At 48.7% G+C, this 24044-nt stretch overlaps 1 protein-coding gene across 3 annotated transcripts in view; it reads left to right on the top strand.

Annotated features, from left to right (window-relative positions):
• LOC138580151 (early activation antigen CD69-like) overlaps positions 1–24044 on the top strand; it is a 287597-nt gene that overhangs the window by 145457 nt on the left and 118096 nt on the right. For 2 of the 3 annotated variants that reach the window (XM_069650471.1, XM_069650470.1), the window contains exon 2: positions 23464–23622. The exons of the other annotated variant lie outside the window; for it this stretch is intronic. In XM_069650471.1, coding sequence (XP_069506572.1) covers positions 23464–23622 — 159 coding nt within the window. The remainder of the gene's footprint in view (positions 1–23463; positions 23623–24044) is intronic. 3 annotated transcript variants of the gene reach the window in all.

Here is a 24044-nt window from a genome sequence, read left to right as displayed (position 1 = left end):
CGAGAATCGTGATTACGGAGAAAGTATAGGAGTAGGAAGTCGGTTCTTCATTAAAAATTATACACATATACACGGCCTGTCCATACATACTCCAGTAAATTCCCATGTCTCTAGCTTAAACACAGAGTCTGTAGTATCCATAAATAGCGGGGTTTTGCCCCAGAACATCACACAAATTCCCAACGCATCTTAAAATGTGCACAGAAAAATCACAAGAATTATGGTATCATTTAAATAATTTTGACAAGTCCGCACCATGAGTTATACATCTTTCTTAGAATCATATTCTGGCCAACAGGGGTGTGTCTTTTTAGGTCACATGGTGTAGAAACCAGTTTATCCAGTTTCTGCCAAGCTCAGAGACCCTGCCCCTCCCAGCTTCTGCCAAGAGGAAGATATTTTACGGCCACCCTAATAAACCATCTGCCTGGGCCCAGGACAGGCCTTTGTTCAACTCCCTGTAGCTGCTCCACCCCTAATCTAATCAGAGAGGTGACAACTCCTTTTGGCAAGGGGAAGAGTGGCTGAGCACGTTTTAACTCCTGTGGGGGTAGATGTCAGGCAGAATTCAGTTTCATTAAGCCAGGTTTCAGATAAAATGTCACTTTTTGTTCCCCAGTTTAAGTCAAGACAATTTTTACATATGCAGCTAGAATGCTGATTCTAAGTTCAAAACTATGACATTTCAACAGTGACAAACTATGTGACACTCAAAAGTAGGTCACTCAGTTAATTTAAACATTTTCGATTTTTGGTAGTTTTAAATCCAGTTTCAGTTAGGCTGCTGCAGACCTGCAGAGCTCAGCCAGTCTTGTTATGAACATTCAAGTCACTTCAGAATATAACTTTACATTGTATCCACCTCTCAGTAAGTCTTTCTTTGGCCTGCTTTGGGTTCATTTATTCAGTTTTACACAAAAGTCTGGTGGTTTTAAAACGCCGGCTTTCTGATAGTGGTGAGTACTGGTAATGCAACCATTTTTGGGATTTAAGAAAATGAATTCCCCACAGTTCTAGGTTGCTTTTGGCAATCAGCATTGCCATTCCCAATGGTTTCAGGCTACTGTGTGGGTAGTCCAATGGTGGTTTTAGGCAGTGCCCTTCTGTGCCCATAACATCGGCAAAAATAGGTGGCAGCCCATTCTTCATGCATTTCCCTGGGCATTTTCTGGGAAGCTCTGGCCATCATGATGTTTTCAATGCCAGTACTGCACAGTTTTTGTGGTAGGGCTCGGATTCATGGGTAAAAACATCCCACAAGCCCCCCTCTTGCGATGGCCATTCTGTTTCACTGATGGAACTCGCAAGATCTGGGATGTTTCCTCATCTTCTTCCAATAGATGGCACAGTTCAGCATCTTTTTCTCCATCCGGTCGGATCGATCGGTTCCCCTCGCCGGTCCTGATGGGAATATTGGGCGGTACCCTGGGCCCCTCGGATCGTCCTCCCAGTCTCCGGATCGTACTCCTTGGCCAGTCTCCAGGTTTTCTTTCTCCTAGGACGACAAAGGAAGAGCGGCAATACCTATTCATAGACATTTTTCCCCCACCATTGATATAGCGGGGTGGCATATACATTTATAGTCAAAACATATGAACATGCACATTTCTTTTTGCATTCAAAAACGAAAACACCCTCATTGAGAAACTCAGAATTTGATAGGCGATATGTAGGATATTTTAAGTTAGAACTGAATTAATCTGAGACAGTACCCTCTAGGATTCCAGAGGATTCCTCCAGTTGTTGCAGAGTGTGCCTGGGATGGCAACACTTCAACTGGTTAATGTGGACCCACTTGTCTTCCCCCTCTGCCAAACCGCCTTTGGGGATGCAGATCTTGTAGGCCACAGGGGAGATCTTGTCTATAATCTCAAAGGGTCCCTTCCATGTAGGCAAAAATTTTCGCTGTTTGGCCTGGTTCCTTTGGAAATTGTATAAATAGACCCGGTCCCCCCACCTGATATTCCTTCCTGGAAGTTTTCAGGTCATAGTGGGTCTTCATACTCTCAGCTGATCTTTCTAGATTCCGCTGAGCATAAGCAAAAGCATGTTGAAGGTGTTTCCTTAAATTCTCCACATACTCGTGAGTTGTGGAGGCATTTATTAGTGTCTGCTCTTGGGTCCTGTAGAGCAAATGCTGCGGAAGCACCATCTTGCGTCCAGTCATCAACTCAAATGGTGACATTTTGGTTGCAGATGAAGGGGTAGATCTGATGGCCATTAGGACCAGAGGTAATCGGGTATCCCAACTTGGCCCAGAATCTGCCACAAACTTTTTTAAGATGCTCACAATTGTCCGGTTGTAGCGTTCCACTGCTCCAGAAGAAGCTGGCCTGTAAGCAATGTGTAGCTTTCTCTTGACCCCCAGTATCTCCCACATCTTTGTCATCACTTCACTGGTGAAGTGGCTACCCCTGTCTGACTCAATCCTTTGAGGTAGACCAAAACGGGAAAAGATGTGGTTAATCATCAGGGCAGCTGCTGTTTCTGCCTTGCAGTTTGGGGCTGGGAGACATTCCACCCACTTGGTAAACAAGCATGTAACGGTCAACATGTACTTGTTTCCTCTAGACGAGCAGATTACAGGGCCTACAAAGTCAATTTGCAAATCTGACCATGGCAGTGTCATCCCCCTCTTTTGGAGAGGCGCACGGTGTGTGAGGGATGATGGCTGAAATTGTGCACACACAAGACACCCCTTCAAGTATTGGTCGAGGTCCTGCCCCATGTGGGGCCAGTATGCAACCTCTCTTAAGATTTCCAGTGTTGTGTGAAACCCCCTATGACCGGCGGTGGCCGCATCATGGGCGTGACTTAACATCTGGCTTCAGAATGAGGTAGGAACCATCCACTGATCGTGGCCAGCTTTGGATTTCCTTACCAGCAAACCGTCTTGGATTCGGAACATTTTTGGACATTTCATCAACACTCTTAGGTCCTCTTTCTCAATGTAATCGGTATCCGTCAGGGGAAAGTTCTCAGGGTCCTCAATGTGTTGGTAAAATATACCAGTTATTGGATCCCCCTTCTGAGCGGTAATCAAATCAGCATCAGGGGTCTCCTTACTCCATTGTGCAATTGAAAGGTCATTGTGAGCATTTGTCTGGGACCTAGTGATAGCAGTGACCTGGATTTCCCCCAACAGGGACTCAATCTCAATTAGATCCCCTTGGATTGCCCCGGTTTTGGCCAGCTGATCAGCTAAGTCATTTCCAGTTTTGTCTGGTCCCTCTACTTTGGAATGACCCTTGATCTTCTTCCAATAGATGGTCATCCCCTTCGAGGTGACCAGATCATCAATGTTTTGGATCAACTTCCCATGTTTCAAGGGTTTGTTGTTAGCACATAACATGTCTCTGGTTTTCCAATTAACCAGGTGCTCCACGAACCCGTTCCGTACATAATCAGAATCTGTGATTATGACCAGTTCGTGGAGTTGATATTGGACAGCAGTGAGGATGGCTTGATGCACAGCCATCAATTCTGCCACCTGACTACTTCGGGGACCAATTTTGTATCCAGCGGAGGGTTCTGGGGACTCATTCACCCATGCATTCCCTACGCCGGCCACCAGTTCTTTCTCCCCGTTGTTGTCAACATGGTAAGAGCATCCATCCACATAGACAGTGGACATTCCCTCACACTTGTCCTCTTCAAAGACTTTGTGTGGGGAATTAAGGTATGCCTCCGTGTTGTCCTTGATTTTTAGACTTTCGTCCTCGAGACAGTTTTCTCTGGCACAATCATGCAAGTCAGCCAGACCTTGCGCGAGGGGACTCTTCTTGTTTTGGCCATATCTGACCTCCACAGGAAAGCCTTGCATTGACAGAATCCAGGAAGTAATTCGGGAATTACTCACATTTCCGGCCCGGATTCTATCACTTTGGAGATATTGCAGAGGCTGGTGTGGAGTCTCCACTATGATGTGTTCCCCCTGGATAAACGGGCGGTAATTCTTCAATGCCCACACCGTTGCCAGGAGTGCCTTCTCACAATCGTTGAATTTTTCCTCCACAGAGGATAAAGTTTTGCTCGCATAGGAGATTACTTTATTGACCTTGTCATGCTTTTGGTATAATACCGCCGTCAAGCACGTATTAGAGAACCCCATCTCCAGGAAGAACTCCTTGTTTCTGACAGGGTAAGCTAGGCAAGGCGCTTGTGAGAGGCTTCTCTTGAGTTGTTTTACCGCCTCGGCTTGTTCTGGACCCCATTCCCACTTGACCCCCCCCTTCAGGAGATGAATCAGGGGTCTGGTGATCTCTGCGTAGCCCTCAATGAACTTTCTGCTGTAATTAGTCAGTCCACGGAGGCTCCTTAGTTCCCGCAGAGTTGTGGGGTCTTTCAGTTTTTGGAGTGCTTCCACCTTCTTTTCCTGGGGACAGAGACCCTGAGGAGTAATCTCATGCCCCAAGAAATTAACACGGGTTCTACACAACTGTGCTTTCTGAAAGGAAAGTTTTGCTCCGGCGGCCCTCAACTGGGTCAGAACATAACGGATCTCCGCTATGTGTTCCTCCACAGGTGAACTTTTGATGAGGACATCATCTACATAAGCCAGGTTACCCCTTGCACCCAGGTCGGGCATGGCCTTGTGTAGGAAAATGTTGAATTCATTGCCGGAGTTGAGGTATCCGAAGGGAGTCCGGGTCCATGTATACTGCTCGCCCCCAAAGGTAAAAGCCAGCTTGTATTGGTCCTCCCTACTGACCGGCACGGTCCAGTATCCATTGGTCAGGTCTATTGCAGTGAATACCTGTGACCCCTGGATCTGGGCCAGCCCTTGGTCAATGTAGGGCAGAGGCCATCGGGACGTATGGACCCGTTTGTTGAGCTCCCTGAGGTCGGCGCAGAGTCTCCACTGGCCGTTTGGCTTCAATATTCCCAGCACCGGATTATTGAAGGTGCTGTGTATTGGACGGATTATTCCCCGGGACTCAAGGTTCTTAATTATTTCAGTAAGGGACTCCATTGATGCGAGAGGCAAGCGATATTGCTTCACAAACACTGGAGTCATGCCAGGGTCCGTAGGGATTGTTGTTGTGTGGTTGTCAGTGCGGCCACAGTCATATGAGTCTACCGCAAAGAGATCTTGGAAATCCAAGAAAACTTGTTTCAACTTTTGCTTCTGTTCCAGAGTCACACAGGCATCAGCTAGGTTGACTCTCTCTTCCACCATCTGCCTGAAGCCTGGAAAGACTTCTGGTTTGGCTATCTCAGCGGCCTCCTCCAGCTGGGTGCAGAAGTCCCTGGTCAGAGTGCTGAGTTGGACTGGAGGCCTCAGGTGGGAAAGGCAACCCTCATGGACCTGGAAAATCACCTCATCCCTCCTGAAGTCACAAGTCACATCTTCCTTACCATAGGGGCAGGAAGTGTACACCAGGAAGTTCCCCCCGTGGCGGGTAAAAATCCTGTCTGGTGTTGTATTGTCCTCACTGTCACTGTCAAAACAGTCCTTGGGGATTGGTCCTAACAGTTCATTTCCTAAATCGATGGAAAAATGTCGGTCATCAACCGCCATTCCAATAATGGTGCCTGCGGCTAGAGTAATACTCTTTAAGTCGCTGTTATCCACCTCTATTAGAATGGTGTCATGTTCTATGTTGACTAATGGAGTTGGGTTTACCCCCAACCCTTGCTGTTGGAGAGAAGCGTTTAGATGTATGTAAGCATCAGGGTTTTTCAAATGTTGTCCTCTTTTAACTTTCACTTCCAGAGAGAATTGTCGGGTCCTTTCTGGGATGGTGACTTCCTCTTTAATCTGAATTTCAACTGCATAAGGTAGCAATTGAGCTGACCTAAATGCTTTTTCTGGATCATCAAAGCGCATGGGATTATCCGCTAATCGGGACCAAGCTTTGAAGTTTATTAGGTCCAAACTAATGCCAAAGCGATTGAGAATGTCACTGCCTAAGTAAAAGGCGGCAGTGACGTCTCGCACGACCCAACAATTGTGGACTATGCTCTTGTTGCCAATGGAGATTTTGAGCATACACCTGCTTGGCAGGAGATGTTTGGAATTAGGCGCTTCCAGGTCCATTTCCCATTTGTCTATCAGTTTGAATGTGGGAATGGCTGGATCTTTTGGGAGTTGGCGGAACATGGCTTCGCTGATGAAGCTCTTACCGTTGTTCACACACACTCGAGCGAGAACAGAGTCCTTCCCATCATTTAACTGAACAGGGATGAACAACTGCTCTCCAATTTGCTAAATATCAGCCAGGCTCTGAGCTGATTTCACATCTTTCTGGACTATAGGAGTGGGAGTTTCTGATTGTGGATTAGTAAAGAATTTCAGGGTGTTTCCTTCCAGTGTGGAATACCACTTTAAACTGGAAGGAAGGTTGATTTTCAGAAATAGAGAGGACCCCCCCATCACCAGTCTGTTGTCCTACTGCTATTACTGTCACGTCTGGAATTTGGTTGTTCTGGAAGTGAAATTCTACTTGGTCAGATTTTTGTTCAACCATGTGGCAGGTGCCGTTTAAACTAACATGGTTGACACTCTGTTTTAATTTTATTGGTCGGCTAGTCTGGGTCCAGAGGACCTTGTTTACACAATCTATTAGGGGTGACAACCTTCTCAGGAGTTCATTCCCTAGTAAACAAGGGGTGCCCTCTGGAGTCACTGCTCTGACCGGGTGTTTCACCTTGTGTCGCCCAATTTTAATGTCCAAGTCTGCAGTCCCCTCAACAGGAATTTCCTTCCCGTCAAAGTTCTGCAGTTGTCCAGGAAGAGAGGTGAGAGGAATTCGGTAATTCTCCCCCCTTCCTGCGTTTAGTTCCTCAAAGGCCCTTTTGGACAGAAGGGTAGCTTGGGATCCAGTGTCCACCAGTGCCAAAATTGTACCCTTCCCCTGTACTTGTACCGGGGCATAGTATCTTCCCTCCTTCTCCTCAAGGGGGCACAGATAATGCACATTTTTGGACAACTGGTGGGCTAACTTTCTGGTTTTGGACATTGCTAGCGAAGCGATTTGGGCAGAATTCTGTGGAGAGCCTTGGGAATCTGAAAGAAAAAGTTGGCAACTGGAGATCAGAGCCATTGTGGGTTCCCCTGGTTCCGGTTCTGGGCCGCCCCCCCCCTTTTTGGAGGCAGTCATCAGGATGGGTTTGAACCAGGGGATTTCGGTATTGTGGGTTCTGGGATGAGATGATGGGCGGCGGTAGCTGAGTCTCCATATCTCCCCAGTCTGAATTGACATCCCTTGGGACCCATTTTTCTTTGGGAGGAGTTCCCCCATCTCTGAAGGAGAAGATCCTTTTCCCAGGATCTTCTAAGGATCCCTCTCCCTCAAATTGGAAGACCTGAACCTCCTCCACAAAGTGGGTCTGTTTGGGTCCTTTGTTTCTCCTACCCCCCCTCTGCTCCTTGGGAGGCAGGCTTTCAGGGTTTTCCTGGTTTTCCAGGGGCTGTTTACAAGTTGGGAAGGAAGCTTCCTCCAAGGCTTTACAACCCCCTTCCCCTTGTGCCTCCTCCCTGGGAACCGGTGTGTTATCGGGGTGCTGCCCCCGTCATTGTTCTGGAGCACCAGGTCCAGAGTTTGGGGCATTCTGCGGTGGCATGCTCATCTGAGGGTTCTGTTGAGCCCTCAGTATGTGACCCAGATCTCGTGCCATATTTTGGACCTGGCGCTCAAGTTGTGAAACCCGCTCAGGCTGATACGGGGCTCTATTTTCTCCCCTGGGCTGATCCCGGGAAGGGTAGCTATCCCTTCTCTGGTAGTACCCCTGGTTGGGAAGATTTTGGTACCCCTCCACCCTTGGCCTCCCCTCTCCTCTATAATTCCCAGCATAATGGCCAAAAGAAGGTTTGCACACATCTAAAAAGGAGCACCCAAAGATAAAACTGCCCTAGATTTTTAAATAGAAAAAGGCCTTTTCAGCTTTTTGGATATTTATTAGTTCTATGTTAAAAGACAATCAGAAAAAACAGGAAAGGAAGAGCAACTCTGAACCTAAGCGATACAGAAGAACAAAGGTGTGGCAGGGAGGTGGGGAAAGGTGTGGCAGGGAGGTGGGGGTGAAGGGACAGAGAACATACTAGGCAATCCAAAACAGGAATTAGAGCAACAAGAAGGGAGAGCAATGAGCTACATGATAGGGCAACAAAAAGTGAGAAGGGACACAGAGTTAATAATAGAACAAACACAATAGGAGTGAGAGATAGAAGTGGCGCAAAAGAGACATTTTGGGACAGTAAAATAGAACACAGATCAACGGTAGGTGGGGAGAGAAAAGCAAGATTAGAGAAGGGCAGGCCAATAACATAAGAGACAGTGCAAGAAAGATAATCCAAAGGAGTAGCAACCACATCCAAGAAAATGAAAAAACGGATTTAGCCAGAGTAATGACATGAGAGAGCAAGAGGAGTTATATCAACTGATACAGCGAGATAGGAGGGGAAAAAGCAACAATAGAATGCAGAGATGGGAGAGGCAGAGTGACAGAGAAACAGACTACAAAAGGAGAGACAGGGGAAACAAATTAGCATACGGAAGGAGAGATGGAGCAAAAACATGGAGTGGCTGTCAAGCAGGTAGTGCCAGGCAGCAACCGTAGGCCCGAGAGGCAGAGAAGTGATAGTGGTAGAGTGAGGGACTTGATTTGAGAATCACCTTATGTAACTAGCTGGCATTTGTAGTAGCTCTTAACAGAGTTTGTGCTCAAGTATCATGAAGCGGAAGCTGGGTAGTATGCATCTACAAGGTTCTTGTGTGGGGAAAATGTGTCCACCAGTGAAATACATTATTTAGAACCACTTTGAAATACAGCTGCTTTGTCACTTTTGTTTTTGTAATTTTACGCACAAATTGGATAGTTGTCAGACACTTTTTACTCTCTTGCAAAGGATGAAAATCATTTTTACTCTCTTGAAATTGGATTTACTTTCTAATTAAAAAAAAAATTGGGAGTGAAATACTATCACTCCAAAATCCTACCTGGAGCACTGGTTTTAACAGTGCCTTTGCACAGCCAAAGGGATGCCGGAAAGAAGCTGCCTCCAGGAAATTGTTCGGCTCGGGTTTTGGGGGTGGAAAAGTTCGGAAATATTAAGAATGATGATGTTTGATGGGATGGTGGTCTCTAAGTTATCCTAGTGACCCAGGAACGCCTGGGTATCTCGGGGTAACCGGGCCTCGGGCTTTGGTCGGGTGTCAGTATTTGAGAATGTTGGGTTTGTTTTTTCAATAGGGGGGAGCTCAGGTGGATTGGGTATGCATGCATTATTCTGTCACAACTTGGCTTGACCGTGGGAGGAGTCCGGGGATAACGTTGGTTGGAAGGCTGCAACATTGAATGTTAAGGGGATAAACTTCCTGAATAACAGGTCCCTGACAGGGAACATGTTCCACAAAACCCAGCTAGCAATGCTGTTTTTACAAGAAACCCACAATAGGCAGGGAAGGGTGTGAGCTCTGAAGCAGGCGGACATCTGGTAAAGGTATTGGGCTTCACACAAAACTAGTACAAAGGAAGGTGTGGGGATTGTCCTATCATGCCCCATGCACCTGAGGGAGGTCCAGTTGAGGCAGGGTTTTGGTTGCCGGTTTGTGGCAGTTAAGGGCCTTCTGGATGGGAGGATTCTCACCTTCGCATCCCTGTACATTCCTGATGTGAATCAGCTGGCTTTTCTTCAGCGGGTGTTCCTGGTACTGGAGGATTGGGTTGAAGTTATGATGTTGGTGGGAGGGGACTTTATTACTGAACCCAGTTGTGAACTGGTGGTTAGTGAGGGGTGACTAAGTTAAAATGAAGGAAACTCCAAGACCACGTTTGGGCGGATTTGTGAGTATCCCGGTTACCCCAGGCAGAAGGATATACTGTCAAGGAATTTCCCCCCCCCCTTCTCACCTGAGTCCGTTGTTTGCCGGTGTCCTTGGTCACTACCTTCTTGAGGCTGTAGCAATGATTTCCCATGGTTTAGTGGGTAGTGTGGGTTGCAGAAGACCCGCCGGTCTTTTGTTATCATGTTTGTTTTGGGCACACACCACACAAGCTTGGACGCATTGCTGTACGTCAGACTTCATTTTAGGCCACCAGAACTGTCGCTGTATAAGACGGAGGGTGTTGGTGATACCACGGTGCCCGGAATGGAGTGTGTCATGACAGAGGTTTATTATTTTCTGCTGTAACTTCCGTGTGGTAATGAACAGAGATTTGTCCTTGAACAAATAGCCTTCCTTGGCTCTTAGATTCCACTGGTTTCTTCTTGAAATGTCCTTCCATATTTCAGAGGATTGGGTTTGCGATCAGACTTCTTCCAGGAGGTTGACCTCGTGGGCTATGAAGATCGTGGGAGAAAACATTTTAGGATATGCCTTATCTTCAGTGGTCATGTAGTCGGGACGTCGAGACAACGCGTTAGCAATCAGGTTCTGTGATCCAGGGACATGAGTGATGTGGAACTGATACTGGGCAAAAAAGTAGGCCCAACGTGCTTGACGACTGTTCCTGCACTCCAGAGACTGTAGAATTTGAAGTTTTCGATGATCCGTATGGACTTGGACAGGATATCTAGCTCCCAGAAGTAGATGTCGCCATTCGGTGAAGGCTTGGCGAATGGCTAACAGTTCCTTTTCCAGGACGGAGTAGTGTGTTTCACTCAGAGTTAGGGTTCTTGAAAGATAAGCAATGGGGTGTTCCAACCCGTCCTCCAATTTCTGTTTCAACACTGCCCCTATAGCATAATTAGAGGCGTCCGTTTCCACTAAAAAGGGTCGGGTTGAACCAAAATAGGAGCGTGTGTAAACTCGGTTTCAAACGCTGGAATGCAGTATCTTGTAATGTTGACCAGACAAAAGCGGTATCCTTCTTTAGAAGAGCCACTATAGGTTGAACAATCTCGGAAAAGGTGGATATGAACTTTCGGTAGAAATTGGCTAGTCCTAGGAAGGATTGGACTTGTTTCACGGACATGGGAGTTGGCCATGCGAGAATGGCTTTTACTTTTGAAGGGTCCATGCCAATTCCCTCTGGACTAAGGATGAATCCTAGATAGTGAACAGAGGTAACGTGAAACAGACATTTTTCAGGTTTGGCTAAGAGGTGGTGTTCCCGGAGTCTTTGTAGAACTGCCTTTACATGTCCTTCATGATTCAGGGGATCCTTAAACAAAATCAATATGTCGTCCAGATAGACTATGACGAAGAGAAACAACATGTCGGAGAACACCCTGTCCATAAAACGTTGGAACACTGCCGGGGCGTTGGCTAGTCCAAAGGGCATGACCAGGTACTCGTAATGGCCAAAGGGTGTTCTAAAGGCAGTCTTCCACTCATCTCCTTCCTGGATACAGATCAAATGGTAGGCACCCCTGAGATCCAACTTGGTGAATATTACTGCACCTCTCACGGCTTCCAGGATATCTGATATCAAGGGTAGTGGGTATCGGTTTTTGAGAGTGCATTGATTTAGGCCGCGATAATCGAGACAAGGTCTGAGTTCCTGGGTATCTTTCTTAAGAACAAAGAACAACAATGCTCCTGCTGGTGATTTTGAAGGTCTGATGGTCCCGTTTTCCAGGTTTGTATCCAGGTATTCTTTGAGGCCCTTTTTCTCAGGTTCAGAAAGGATAAACATCCTACCGAAGGGGATCACTGCCACGGGTTCTGTTTCAATTGCGCAGTCTTCGGGTCTGTGTGGAGGTAAGGCCTGGACTATGGCAGTCGAAAATACATCAACGAATCCTTGGTAGGCCTCCGGAACCTGGATTATATTGGAAACCATAAGTGGAGCTTTTTGTTCTTTAGGTGGTTCTTTTGGGGGTGTTTAGGGAGGTTCCAGGATCAGACAATGAGACATACAAAACTCTGAGCCTAGGAATAGTGATCCTGCTGTCCAATTTATATACGGATTGTGTTTTTGTAACCAGGGCAAACCCAATACCATGGGGTAGTGGGCAGACTTAATGATATCGAATCTGATTAGCTCTTGATGGTGGTTTGAGAGCTGGATTTCCTTGGTCTGTAGGCTTATGGGCCCTGAACTGAGGGGTATTCCATCGATGGCCTCCACAGGCTGCATGGGATTTGATGACTGACAACCCATTCCTGATCAATGAAGATTCCCATAGCTCCGCAGTCTACCAAGGCCAAAATGGGACAGATCTTGTCCTTAGAGGGTGAAAGAAATGCCTGGAGAATGACCAGTTTGTTTTGTCCAGGAGAGTTCAAGGAGGGAATTGATGTGGAGCAAACATCTCTCTCCTGAATCTCTGCTCTGTGTATGCTTTTCGGCTCACTCAGCATTAATTCTGCTTATATCCAGCCCTCTTGGGCGCCCCAGTCTCAAGTGATGCTCCCTTTCACTCACTGGTCTCCGGCGGTCCTGTCAGGTAGCTGCGCTGGACTCATTCTGCTCTGCCTGCCAGCTTGCCTTCAATTGTGAGCTTCGTGCGCACCATTGATGCCTCACTGGGATTGCCACCAGCTCCGCTCTGCCTCGGCGGACACTGTCAGTGGTTTCCTTTTTTTCCCCATGCTCGCAGCTCCAACTGCATTTCCCGGACCATGGAGGCTCCCGCACCTGAAGATTTCCAATGGCCCAACTTCTCCTGGGCTCCACAGGTCTCCGGGATTGTCTGCCGGCATCCTGGTGTCTCTGCAGGACCCACCACGACTGCCTCCTCAAGAGCAGGGTCCCCTGCTGGTCTCCCCCACACAGGCCTCCCTGTGGCTCTATTTGCTGTTCTTGTGGTCTCTTCTTATACACCTGCAACCCCTTGACAGGTGTGAGCTCTTAATTGAACTTGCCTGACTATAATTAGAAGGACATGCCTGGCCTTCACAGTACTCTGCAGGCATCTTTCTCGTCCGAGTACTAGAGTGGTGAAAAAAGTTATTGGTGTTCACTACTCCTAGTCGCCTCTTCCTCGTACTGGCATAGGAAATATGTGGGAAAATGAGGAGAGATTTGACAATTGGCGGTTGGGTTGGTTTTCAACAGGGAAAGGGCGATACCATGTCTCGCCTGTGGGTACCCCACTCCCAATCCCCCTCCACCTAGGTGATCCTCCCTTGCTTCTCCACCCCCAGGATCGATATCAAAGAGCGATGGACTTTCCCTGGCAACCTGAGAAGAGGATCCCGGGGAGAGTAGGAGTGAGGAAACCCTAAGGTTTCTCACAACATTCAATGGCGGGTTTCACATTAAATTGATCACTTTCCACGTGGTCTTCATTTTTTATTTCCTGCAAAGAAGCGCAAATACATATTATCTGCATTGTCCAATCTTCATAGGTCAGTATATGGGGCACCATGCACGTTGCTCTGCCATACTATGCGAACTGTTTTCTCAGTGATGCTGCTAACATACATCGCACATCGTCTAAACTGCTTCATTTTCAAAAGGGGGTTATCTGCCGATTGTATAGCCCATGTTTTAGACACACATTGTTCTGCCGCTTTCCCAACCCATAGCCGGGTTAACGACTGTACTAGGCGCATCATTTCTACAAGACGATTAGGGTTCAACATGTGACATGTTTTATTATCTGTATAAGATATTTCCAAACATTCATGAGCATCCTGTTGGGGATCATCAATTTTATATCCATGGCATCAGCTGTGAAAGTGTTGCTGTAAACAGGTTTTCACAACTACGACTATGAACCCCTGAGTAGGTAGGATATCAATCCAGGTCACAACTGCTGTGTCCATATTGTCTTTAATGCTATCGGTGTCAATTAGTGAAATACATTGCTCGCATAGGCTGTTATCGCGATCCCCCAGATTTCCAATTTTGGTTTGAACAGCAAACACAGTAAATATTGATAGTCTCTGCTACAGCCTGGCTCTCCTCTTTACCGTCCACTTCATCAGTTAGCGGCTGTAAACAAAACAAAAATACATGGTTGTCACACCACTACAAAATACAAACGTTCGCTTTAAAAATATAGCCACCGGTTGGCACGTCGTCCGATATCCAGTCTACATGGGCTCTTGTTTTTCACAAAGCCCAGAGGTGTGGTGACTCTCTGGCATTTTAACTGTATCCTTTTGCATGACCATGGACTTGAATCCACTGTCTTCAGACTCTACTTTGTCTGTAAACGATTGCATGGAATTCGTTCAGTGGGGTTGCTCCAGAACCACATTGCCGTCCCATGTAGCCATTTCCAAGTTAGCCGTGGCTACGGCTGTTTCCTCCTTAATGCTTTGTATAAAATGTCTAACAGACCACCCCATAACAGTGTCATAAGCGGCGGCTCATTGCAGATAGAAAGTGTAGCCATGTTCTCACTGAGCTACCCAGCTTCACGGTCTGCCATCAAATCCTGTGCGTCGCATCAATACCCATAAGAAAATAAGGTGTATAACCATCATTGGAATCATCAGAACCTCCGTGCGCTGCTTTCCCCTCGTTGTAAATGTAGTGGTTCATATTGCAGTTTCCTCGACGCCACGCTGGATGGCGCCTGGGAAGGCTTCACCTCACTGAGGAGGCCCAACTAGGCTGAAACACATGTCTGGGGTTGCTGATGGTGCTCTTGTTCAGAGGGGAGTTGCCTACCATTTCGGTGCTGGACTGCCCTTTTGGGTGGCACCAGACTGATGGGATAAATTGATATTTCTCCTCTGTGAAGGGTGCAGTGAACTAAAACGTGGTTGTAGACCCTCCTGAGTGGAAGAAATTACATAGAACAGGGTATTTGACCCCTGTTGGTTCTCAATAGAGGGGCTCCAAAACACTCTTGTTTAATCTCCTTGTTAAGTGATCTTATGTTCCTTACCTCCTGTTTTCATGTAATCACAAACATCAGAAGAATTAAAGGTTATGTTAGTTCTAATGGGAAACTCACCCAAACGTTACATCTAGGACTCGGGGAGCGTCATAAGCGGGCACCAGAACGTAGAGGACATGTATCCGGGTCAGAGGTGCCTAGTTATATGGTCCCATGGGTCCCAGGCCGCACCAATAAATAAGGTACTGGGGCTCGAGGGACTTGACATGAGAGCAGCTTCGTGGGAGTGTTCAAGCAAAGATTCCTACTGTGCTCTCCTTTACAATGTCAGTCATTCAGTTTTTCACAAAGCTGCCATTTACAGCTTTTTGTTAGTTAAAAGGCCAGCAATCAAAGCAGAGGGCCATGAAGGCAAGTTCATCATCAGTGATCTTTTAATGTGCAAATCCCCATGAAAATTGCTAAAGTTCTGATGTCGACACTGATGGGTTATATACATTTAAAACCGAATTACCACCATAGCTGGCTGCTTAGATGACTGGAAGAAAAACTACCAAGAAGTTTGATTGTAATTATTTGTTGTGCAGAGCACTTTATTCACATAATGCATCATTGAAGTGCACGTGTTTTTCAGGTGGCTTAATCATACAGTTCACTGGAGAGCATACAGACATGTCCAGTTGTATCATGACAGTTTCAACAGAACATCCAGAATACCCTCCTCTACCTTCTGCCACTTGTTGAGCTACATTTTTAATGGAAACCCAAAACTATAAGCACCAAAATACAGGGAAGCAATAGTGCAGTTTCCACCTCTCTCACCTGACACAGGGTATAGTTATGTTATCAAACTGCTGTACACTAACGGTGCTCTACACCATGACCTCAGAGTCTAATTAAGCTGTCTGATGTCATGTGTGAGGAGGACCTCCAGTCCAGACTCTATTTCCTAGCATTTTGGTACCTCCAGTTCTGCATTTATAGTGGAATAAGGAGAAGTGGATGGAAGTAAGCAAAGGAGCAAAGCAGGATGAACACTCCAGGCTCACGCGTAAGGGAATAGTTTTCGCCTTCCCAACAACCTTACACAGCAAGCAGTTAGTAGTGGGAAAACAGCTGTTTTAGCTTTTTAGGCAACAGCACTTTCCACTTAATAATTTATTGGCAACTCACAAAATGCAACCCCCAGTAGGGCTGGATAAGTGCTATGAAGTGACTGTGTTTACCCGTTTGGCGCCTCACTCACAAGCCAACTATCTGTAAATAAATAGGCATGCCAATGGACGGCTCCGTGAAACTTAAGGCATTGTTAGAATTCCCTCTCTCTAGAGCTCTCTAACTGTTCATTTCAGGGGAAAGTTTTGAATTACTCTTAACCACTGGCACTGCTGTGGGCAACTTTCCACACCACTGTTTGTTAGCCTGTCGGCGCCATTGCAGAAGGGGACCAGCTATATGCAAACCCTATTGAAACTGCCACCACTGGGGAAGACCCACCGAAACTGCTAGCCCACATCACCTCTGCACAGAAGCACAAGCAGCCCAACACATATTTTGGCCTTGTTGGGCCTCATCAGTGAGGTGAAGCTTGGTTTCCTGTGACGCAACGGATGCACATCTGGGGCTGAAACATGGCTATGGTTGCTCGTGGTCTCTTGCAGTCCCCTTTTGCAGTGATGTCATTTCACCAAAATGCCTGGGGTAGCAGAAATGACATCATGTTATTTAATGGAATTACAACTGTAATTTTGATACTGTTTCCCGCAATAATTAACAAAATGTGAATAATCTCACCTTGACAGATCGAGTAGACCGCCGGAGAACAACCAAGTGCAGCCGTGAAAGCTACCCTTGGACAGCCCTGTCCTCTCCGACACGGAGTGGGATTAACCAGGGGAGAGAACAGGGTCGCCAGGGAAACCCTCGATGGGGAAAAAAACCCTTGTAGAATCTGGAAGTGTTGTGGATCCGGATGGTTGATGAATGTCTTCTATGAGTGGCTGTGGAAGCTGGGCAGGAAGGCTTCGTCTGGATGAACAAAGGAAAATGGTCAGAGTAGTTGCGTGAAGAAGGGAATGGGTAGTGGAAATTAAATGGCACAGTAAAAGGGTTCTCACCAGCGGAGTGAAGGAGAGGATGATTGATTTAGGGCTTCGAAGGAGAAGAGATCGGGAGACGAGAGCTCTAAAAGAAATAATACTTGGGTCAGAATCTGAATCGGGAGAGATGGAACGGAATTCTGATTTTATGGCACTTACAGCTATCGGGTGTTTCAGCAAGGATGAAATCAGGGTTGGCGTAATCGTGACGCCGATGGATATCTGGGCTCGATGAGAAATCCCGAGAGATAGCGAGACCGGAATGGGAGCGAGAGACTGGAGATGAGAGCTTGAGAGACAAAAAGGTTACAGGGTTAGTCGAAAAGTCAAATGGTAGAGGCAGAGATATTGAAATCCCTAGAGGCAAACTCACGGAGCGTCTGTAGAAACAGAAGCGACGCGAGGAGTTGCCGGCTTCCGTGTTTGATAAAGGATCACGTGAGCAGGCCGGAACATCTCGGAGAAACGTGAAGAGTCTAGACTGCTTCCTTCAGAACGGGAGCCATCTTGAGAAGGATTCTCGGGAGTCGCGTAGAGAAGAGTACCACACAACCGATTGCGAGCCCATAGCGACCACCTCCCACAATGTGTAACACATCACATGACCCATCTCCTCTGATGACATAACAGGAAGTGATGTCATTTGACCCCACCCTGAAGTGACATCCTGGGAAGCGATGGAACACAACCTTTCACCCCTTGACAAAACAGGAAGTGGCATCACATAGCATTGTTCCTAAGTACACTGTGATAAATATGGTTATGATATCACTATAATGTGACATACATTTCATACAAGAATGAATCACCATATGTTTACATGTCTGAATGTTTTCCAAGTCAGAAAGCAAATTACACTCTGTAGTGGATGCCATTAAACTGGTAACTGAGATGAGATTTAACAGCAGGCCAGTTCATCTGCAGGTCTGGTGCAAAGGTGGCCACATGTCAAGCCTGCATGGATCTACTTTTCAGACTTCGGAGGTTGGCAAACTACATACCATTGGGAGGGTTCATAACTATGTATTAACGAATTTAGAGTAATGCAGAAAAAGCAGCGCACTCACACGGCAGGCATCCCGTACTCTGGGCACTCGTTACCTCGTACATGCAAACAAACATCCTGAACAGCATGCCAGAGAGATAGAAAAGATAGACACATTACAACAAAGCATGGATAGTGGCACAATGAAAGCACGGCCTACTTGATTTGCTATGGTCAAACATTTCTACACTGTACACAAGCTTTTCTGCAAAAAGATTTTGTCAAGTCACTGAGGACACTGAGATGGAATGTCTGGTGATGATCGTAACACAGACAACGGCAGAAAAAAACATGCGATAACTGCAACTTGTGAAAAGCAAAATACATATAGTTTTTGTGTGTGTTGTGAATTTGAGGTGTTCAAGAACAGACTAAATCAGTGGCTCACCCCCTGAAGTGTGGCTAAAATAAACCTTTAGTAAGTCTAGCAATTATTGTATAGAATTCCAAAAAGACTATTTGTTCCTATTCTTTCTTGTTTAGGGTCACTGCGCAAAGTGTTACACTTGTGGAACCCCTATTTGTTTTTTATTTATTTTATTTTTTTAAAGAGGACTGATCAAGAAAGCCCGCCACTCCAGAAACAAAGAGCCACATCTCGCTGGCCACAGCCCAGGAACTTCCATTTTAAAAAAAAAAATAAAAAGAGCAAGGGAGATGTTGGGTTCTATATAAATAAAATGCAGGTGAGCGTGGTTCCATATGGAATGTTCATATAGAATGTTTATTGATGTTTAGAGGGAACGTTCTTTTTGAATCAGTTGGGGGCTTGCTTCTGTTTGCTACCAGACCGGTGGATGCCTTCTCCCTGTTTTAATACTTGTCACCTACATCTGCACCGCTATACATCCATCCTGATATCTCATTGAATAAAGCGTACATCTGAACTACGGACTGCGTGCCTCATCTTTAATATTCATGATGTACAACTCAACAGTAGACCTCAGGGGTAGGAAGGGAGACCTCACCGGTCGCAGTTGCGACCCCTGTCAACCCCCAAATGTCATCCCTGCCCTTTTGGACTGGGACCAGACCTGATTTGCATACAGTTTTTCACCTTCTGCATTAGAAAGTGTTGGGGGCTGCTCCGGTCCACCGGGCAGCCCCACACTGATGTCGGGTAGCACCCGACGGCACACACTAAGATGCGGCGATCACGCCGCTTGATGACGGGTGGGGGTCCAGCCCACCCCGCTCCGGATCACCGGAGCTCCGCACACGTGGGCCGGGTTGCAGCCGGCTCACTGCGGCCCCGGCTCTGGGTGCACCCAGGCCGGGGTCGCCGCCCCAGCCCACCTCACATGGCTGGGGGACACACAAGGACGGCGTTGCCCGGCAGGGGCACCGTCCGGACGGCGTTGCCCGGCAGGGGCACCGTCCTCAAGCTGGGCCCCCTCCTTGGGCCCAGCACACGTGGTGGGGCACCCGCAGGGTGCCCCCACAAACACAAGCACACGCGGAGTCAGTTGGGTCTCGACTGCCGAGCCGGAAGCGGCTCGGACCTTTTATTAGGTTGGTCACATGGTTGCCCATGTGACCACACAACAACACCGTGGAATCTACCATGGCCCCGTGCAGGGGTGCCATGCAACACTCCTCCTTTTCCATAACAGCAAAACAAAACATATGTCACTAACTACGCACTATTGCTCCTATGACCACCCTACTAATACACCTTTATTAACCTGGGTGAGTGGTCTTATTATGACAACATAACTACGAGGCGCTGGCACTCCCCGACGCCTTCGGAGCGTGCCAGTGTGCACAACATCACATTGCCCCCACCCCCACTGGGCCATTTCGAACTGGTCCACTTCCGCAGGCCCCGGAGTATTCATCGAGGACGCTGATGATGACGTCCATCTTCTGCATCTCCGTGTCTGGACACCGTCTGTGTCCTCCCTCACGTTCACCATAGACAAAAAGGGGCCGGCAAAGCCGCACCTGGGGAGGCCCAGGGGCCACATCGGCTAGGTCCATTTGTATGGGGGCAACACCCCTCAGGGCCCGTGTCCCTGCGAGCCCAGCTGGTGTTGGGCCCGCTGCCTTTGTCCCCTTTCTCCTTTCCATTGCAGGCCCAGTCCGTGGTGGGCCCGCATCCACTCCCCTCTTTTTCCATTGTGGGCCCGGATTGGGATGGGCCCGGCTTCTGTTGGGGTGAGGGCAGGCAGCTCCCCTCCGTGTCGCGGTTGAGGGAGGGGCAGTGCCTCCTTTGTTCCATCAGCAAACCCTGTTTGGTTTGGGCCTGCATCCTCGCCTTTTTCTTTGGGCCTGCATCATCGCCTTTTTCTCTTTTTTTTTTTTTTTTTTTTTTTTTTTCCCCCGCGGGCCCAGGTGAAAGTGGGCCCGCCTCACACTCCTGGATTGGCGGATGCTGTCCACGCTTGGGTCGCACCTGCTGTTTGGCTGCAGGGGGGGAAAACGGGTCTCACCATGCTGCAGCCATGGGGGCGCTCACGCGGCCGCATTCGTTTTGCTCATGTGGCGACGCCGCTCCCCTTCCATTTCCTTCTTGCGGGCTCAGCTGTTGTCGGGCCCGCCCTTTGTGTGTGGCGTATGGGGGAGGGGCCGGCAGCCCACCTCCTTGTTGCGGGCTCAGTTGTTGTTGGGCCCGCCCTATCTGTGGCGGCCACGGGGGGGGCCAGGTATTCCTTTCGGCTCCGGCCGCCAGCACTTCTTCGTGTGGCACCTCCGCCAAGGGCCACCTCATTTCTTCGTGGGGCAGCCGCCGACTTGTTCCGCCTCCCGCAGGGGCGGGCAGCTCGGGCGGGCCCAGTTGGAGTTGGGCCCGCCTCACCATTTTCCTTCGGGGCGCACGGGCCCCTCTTCCTCCCTCATGGTGGTGCAGCCGCCGGCATGTTCCGTGCCCATCGGGGACAGAGTGAGCAGCTCGCCATCCTCTTTTCCTTTGCGGGCCCAGTTGGATATGGGCCCGCATCCTCCTATTTCTTACGGCAATGTTTTTCGCACCTCGCCTGTGCGGCCGCCACCGCGGGACACTCTCGCTCCCCCCTGGGGAAGGGGGCAGTTCCCTCCTTCCTGGTGGTGGTGGAGGCAGACGTTTCTCCCCCTGCGGCTGGCGCCGCCTCGCACGCAGGGCTCCAGCCCTCGTCGCCATTGTTGGGGGCTGCTCCGGTCCACCGGGCAGCCCCACACTGATGTCGGGTAGCACCCGACGGCACACACTAAGATGCGGCGATCACGCCGCTTGATGACGGGTGGGGGTCCAGCCCACCCCGCTCCGGATCACCGGAGCTCCGCACACGTGGGCCGGGTTGCAGCCGGCTCACTGCGGCCCCGGCTCTGGGTGCACCCAGGCCGGGGTCGCCGCCCCAGCCCACCTCACATGGCTGGGGGACACACAAGGACGGCGTTGCCCGGCAGGGGCACCGTCCGGACGGCGTTGCCCGGCAGGGGCACCGTCCTCAAGCTGGGCCCCCTCCTTGGGCCCAGCACACGTGGTGGGGCACCCGCAGGGTGCCCCCACAAACACAAGCACACGCGGAGTCAGTTGGGTCTCGACTGCTGAGCCGGAAGCGGCTCGGACCTTTTATTAGGTTGGTCACATGGTTGCCCATGTGACCACACAACAACACCGTGGAATCTACCATGGCCCCGTGCAGGGGTGCCATGCAACAGAAAGCAGGAAAACAATGACTAGGAGGGTCGCCCAGAGAAATGGCCATGGTTATGATTAATTCAAAACCTTCCAGCCATCACCTTTTCATATGTCAGCCCAAAGAGGACGGGTAAAGCCAGACTTGGGTCTCAAGCCTGCCGAGGCTAGAGACCAAAGCTACACATCACTGACACTCGATGGATACAAAACGTGACTGGGTCGCTTGTTGTCTCGTGGGATGTTACCTAGCAGTTCAGGCTTGACTGCCCCTTTTGCGGTGGTTGGGACCAAGTCTGATTTGCATATGGTATTTCCCCTTTCTGTAATGGCCTGGCAGGCTGAATAATGACGGTCTGGGGATGGTCTGGGGACTGTGCGCATGATGAATTGAAAACGTTCTAGCCATCACCCGTCAGATTTGCTTAAGTGTGAAATAATTCACCAGCAATGGTCTCTGGGCCGACGCCACCCAACAGTGCTGTGACTTAATTCTGCATTTGTAAAAGGAAAATAAAACTGATGCAAGCCGAAAAAACAGCCAGCAGAACATCTCCACTCTAGACAAGACGACACAACAGCACTATGTCTGCATAGTTTTGAGGCAAGAGTGTAAATGGAGACGTGATGTTAGATAACAGCGGGGGTAGATTGGTTTTATTAGCCTTCAAAATGTTCTTTTGGTGCAGACTACAAACTTGTTGCTAAACAATCCAAGGTATAACTGTGTTCCACATTGCTAGATGAAAAATCTCATCATCATTATTCCACGGGGGGGGGGGTTTCTGGCGAGGTGTGCCTCTGGCAGTATCGCGCAGAGGCTGATATTCGCCTGTGTTTCACCCTGAGGACAGGGAATTGCATCTGGAAGAAGTAAAAAGTACACTTTTTAAGGTGATTGTTACCGACCCCGAGGTTATTGCCCCTTAGTTAAGGACTACTATTTGGGGAAGGGCCATCCCAATTACGGTCTATAAAGCGATTAGCACACAATACTGTACAAATAAAAGGGAAAGTGAATGGTTTTGGCCTGCTGTTAAAGACCTAATTATTGCAATATTTACTAGAACAGAGATTGTAGAGTACATTTTGATCATTCTGACACGAAGGGGAGACATATAATGGAGTCCATGAGAGGATACGTTTTTTATAAACACTGAAAATGTCCTCTTCGCGCTTGAATCTTTGCAGCACCATGTCAGACCTACCAAAATGTAAGCTTGTTTCCTAGAGTTCTCGCACTTCTCTTCAGCAGGCCATCAACCCACTAAGCTTTACCATCATTGTCTTGCATGTATAGAAGTATGTAAGTATCTGAACACACAACACTAATCAATTTGAAACAGTGTGTGGAAGGATGTCAACCGGGTCGGATTGGCCCATCGGCCATTCCGCCCGTGGCTGGGCTGAAATCATGAGGCGGGCGGGGCCCTGAGGGCCGGTTCCTGTAGCCCACACCTGGGCCGGTTTGGTGTAATGTAATTTATGTCACATTGATTTCCTTTGCGGCCCGCCGCGGATGCACAGAAAAGTAACACTGAAGTGTTACCTTTCTTTCATGAATGCAGAGGGCCGGCGGCCAACCGTGTCAGAGTGCCTGCTGTAGGCAGCCCCTGAGCCAACTGCTGCGACACCATGGCGCCAGCAGACAGTGTTACTATTTTACAAAACACTGGAATTGTATTGGTACATAACATGACCGAGTCCCGGTCCGGCGGCCGTGTGCATTTGCAAATTGCTTCGCGCCGTCATTATCTGGGTGCTGCTGCTCCCCTCCTGACCACCCCCCTGATCTCGCTTGTTCCTCCTCCTAGTCTCTCATGTTTGCACTTCCCTGATGTCTCCTCTCTCCATTCTGCTCATGTTTCCTCCCCTGTCACACCCCTTTAATCCCCCTCCTCTTATGGGAGGCTGGTTTGCGGGGAGGAGCGGCTGTGTGGATTTCTCTTGTGTTAAACTTGTGCTCTCGCAGCAGAGTTAACATGGCTTTTACCCCCCTCCCCCCTTCATGTCATAGGTGGTGCCACCATCCAGGGAAGAGAACCTCTATCACAGCCACCCGTAGCCCCCTTTTATGGAAGTAACTGCCTTTCTGGACCTCGATGCCCTCTGAGCCGACGCCCGCTCCTGCCTCCGGAGCTGGACACCCACTGCCATGAAGGGGCGACCATGAATGGTAAGCCAAGCTTTCCTAAAGTGTACATTGAGTTTATCCCCTGTGTGGGAGTAGGGGGCGCATTTGCTGCTTTTTATCGGCATATCCCTGGTAACTTTATCTATGCACCAATTGATTTATCTGGAATGAACGGGTCGGGGGAGGTGGCCTTGTCACTATCTGAGAATGCTGCGGATCCCAAGCAAAAATCGCGCCCGTTGTTTAGTGCTGTCATCTTGTTGAACGCCCGCTGTCTGCGAAATCGCCTCGAGGCGCTATAACCTCTTCTATGGAGCTCCTCTTCATGGACGGGAGGCATGTTTCCAGGACACTGTGCGTCGTCCCCCAGTCGAATCCCCTCCGTTCATTTGGAAGAAACTCTTCTAAAAGCCATTTGCAGCCCCAGGACGCCCTCCCTGCCACAGTAATCCCCTGTTTTTTTC

Source organism: Ambystoma mexicanum, chromosome 3p, assembly GCF_040938575.1.
Source record: "Ambystoma mexicanum isolate Mex_15411 chromosome 3p, UKY_AmexF1_1, whole genome shotgun sequence".
Lineage (NCBI taxonomy): Eukaryota > Metazoa > Chordata > Amphibia > Caudata > Ambystomatidae > Ambystoma > Ambystoma mexicanum.
The sequence above is the reverse complement of the archived record's forward strand: the minus strand, read 5'-3'. Positions and strand labels throughout refer to the sequence as shown.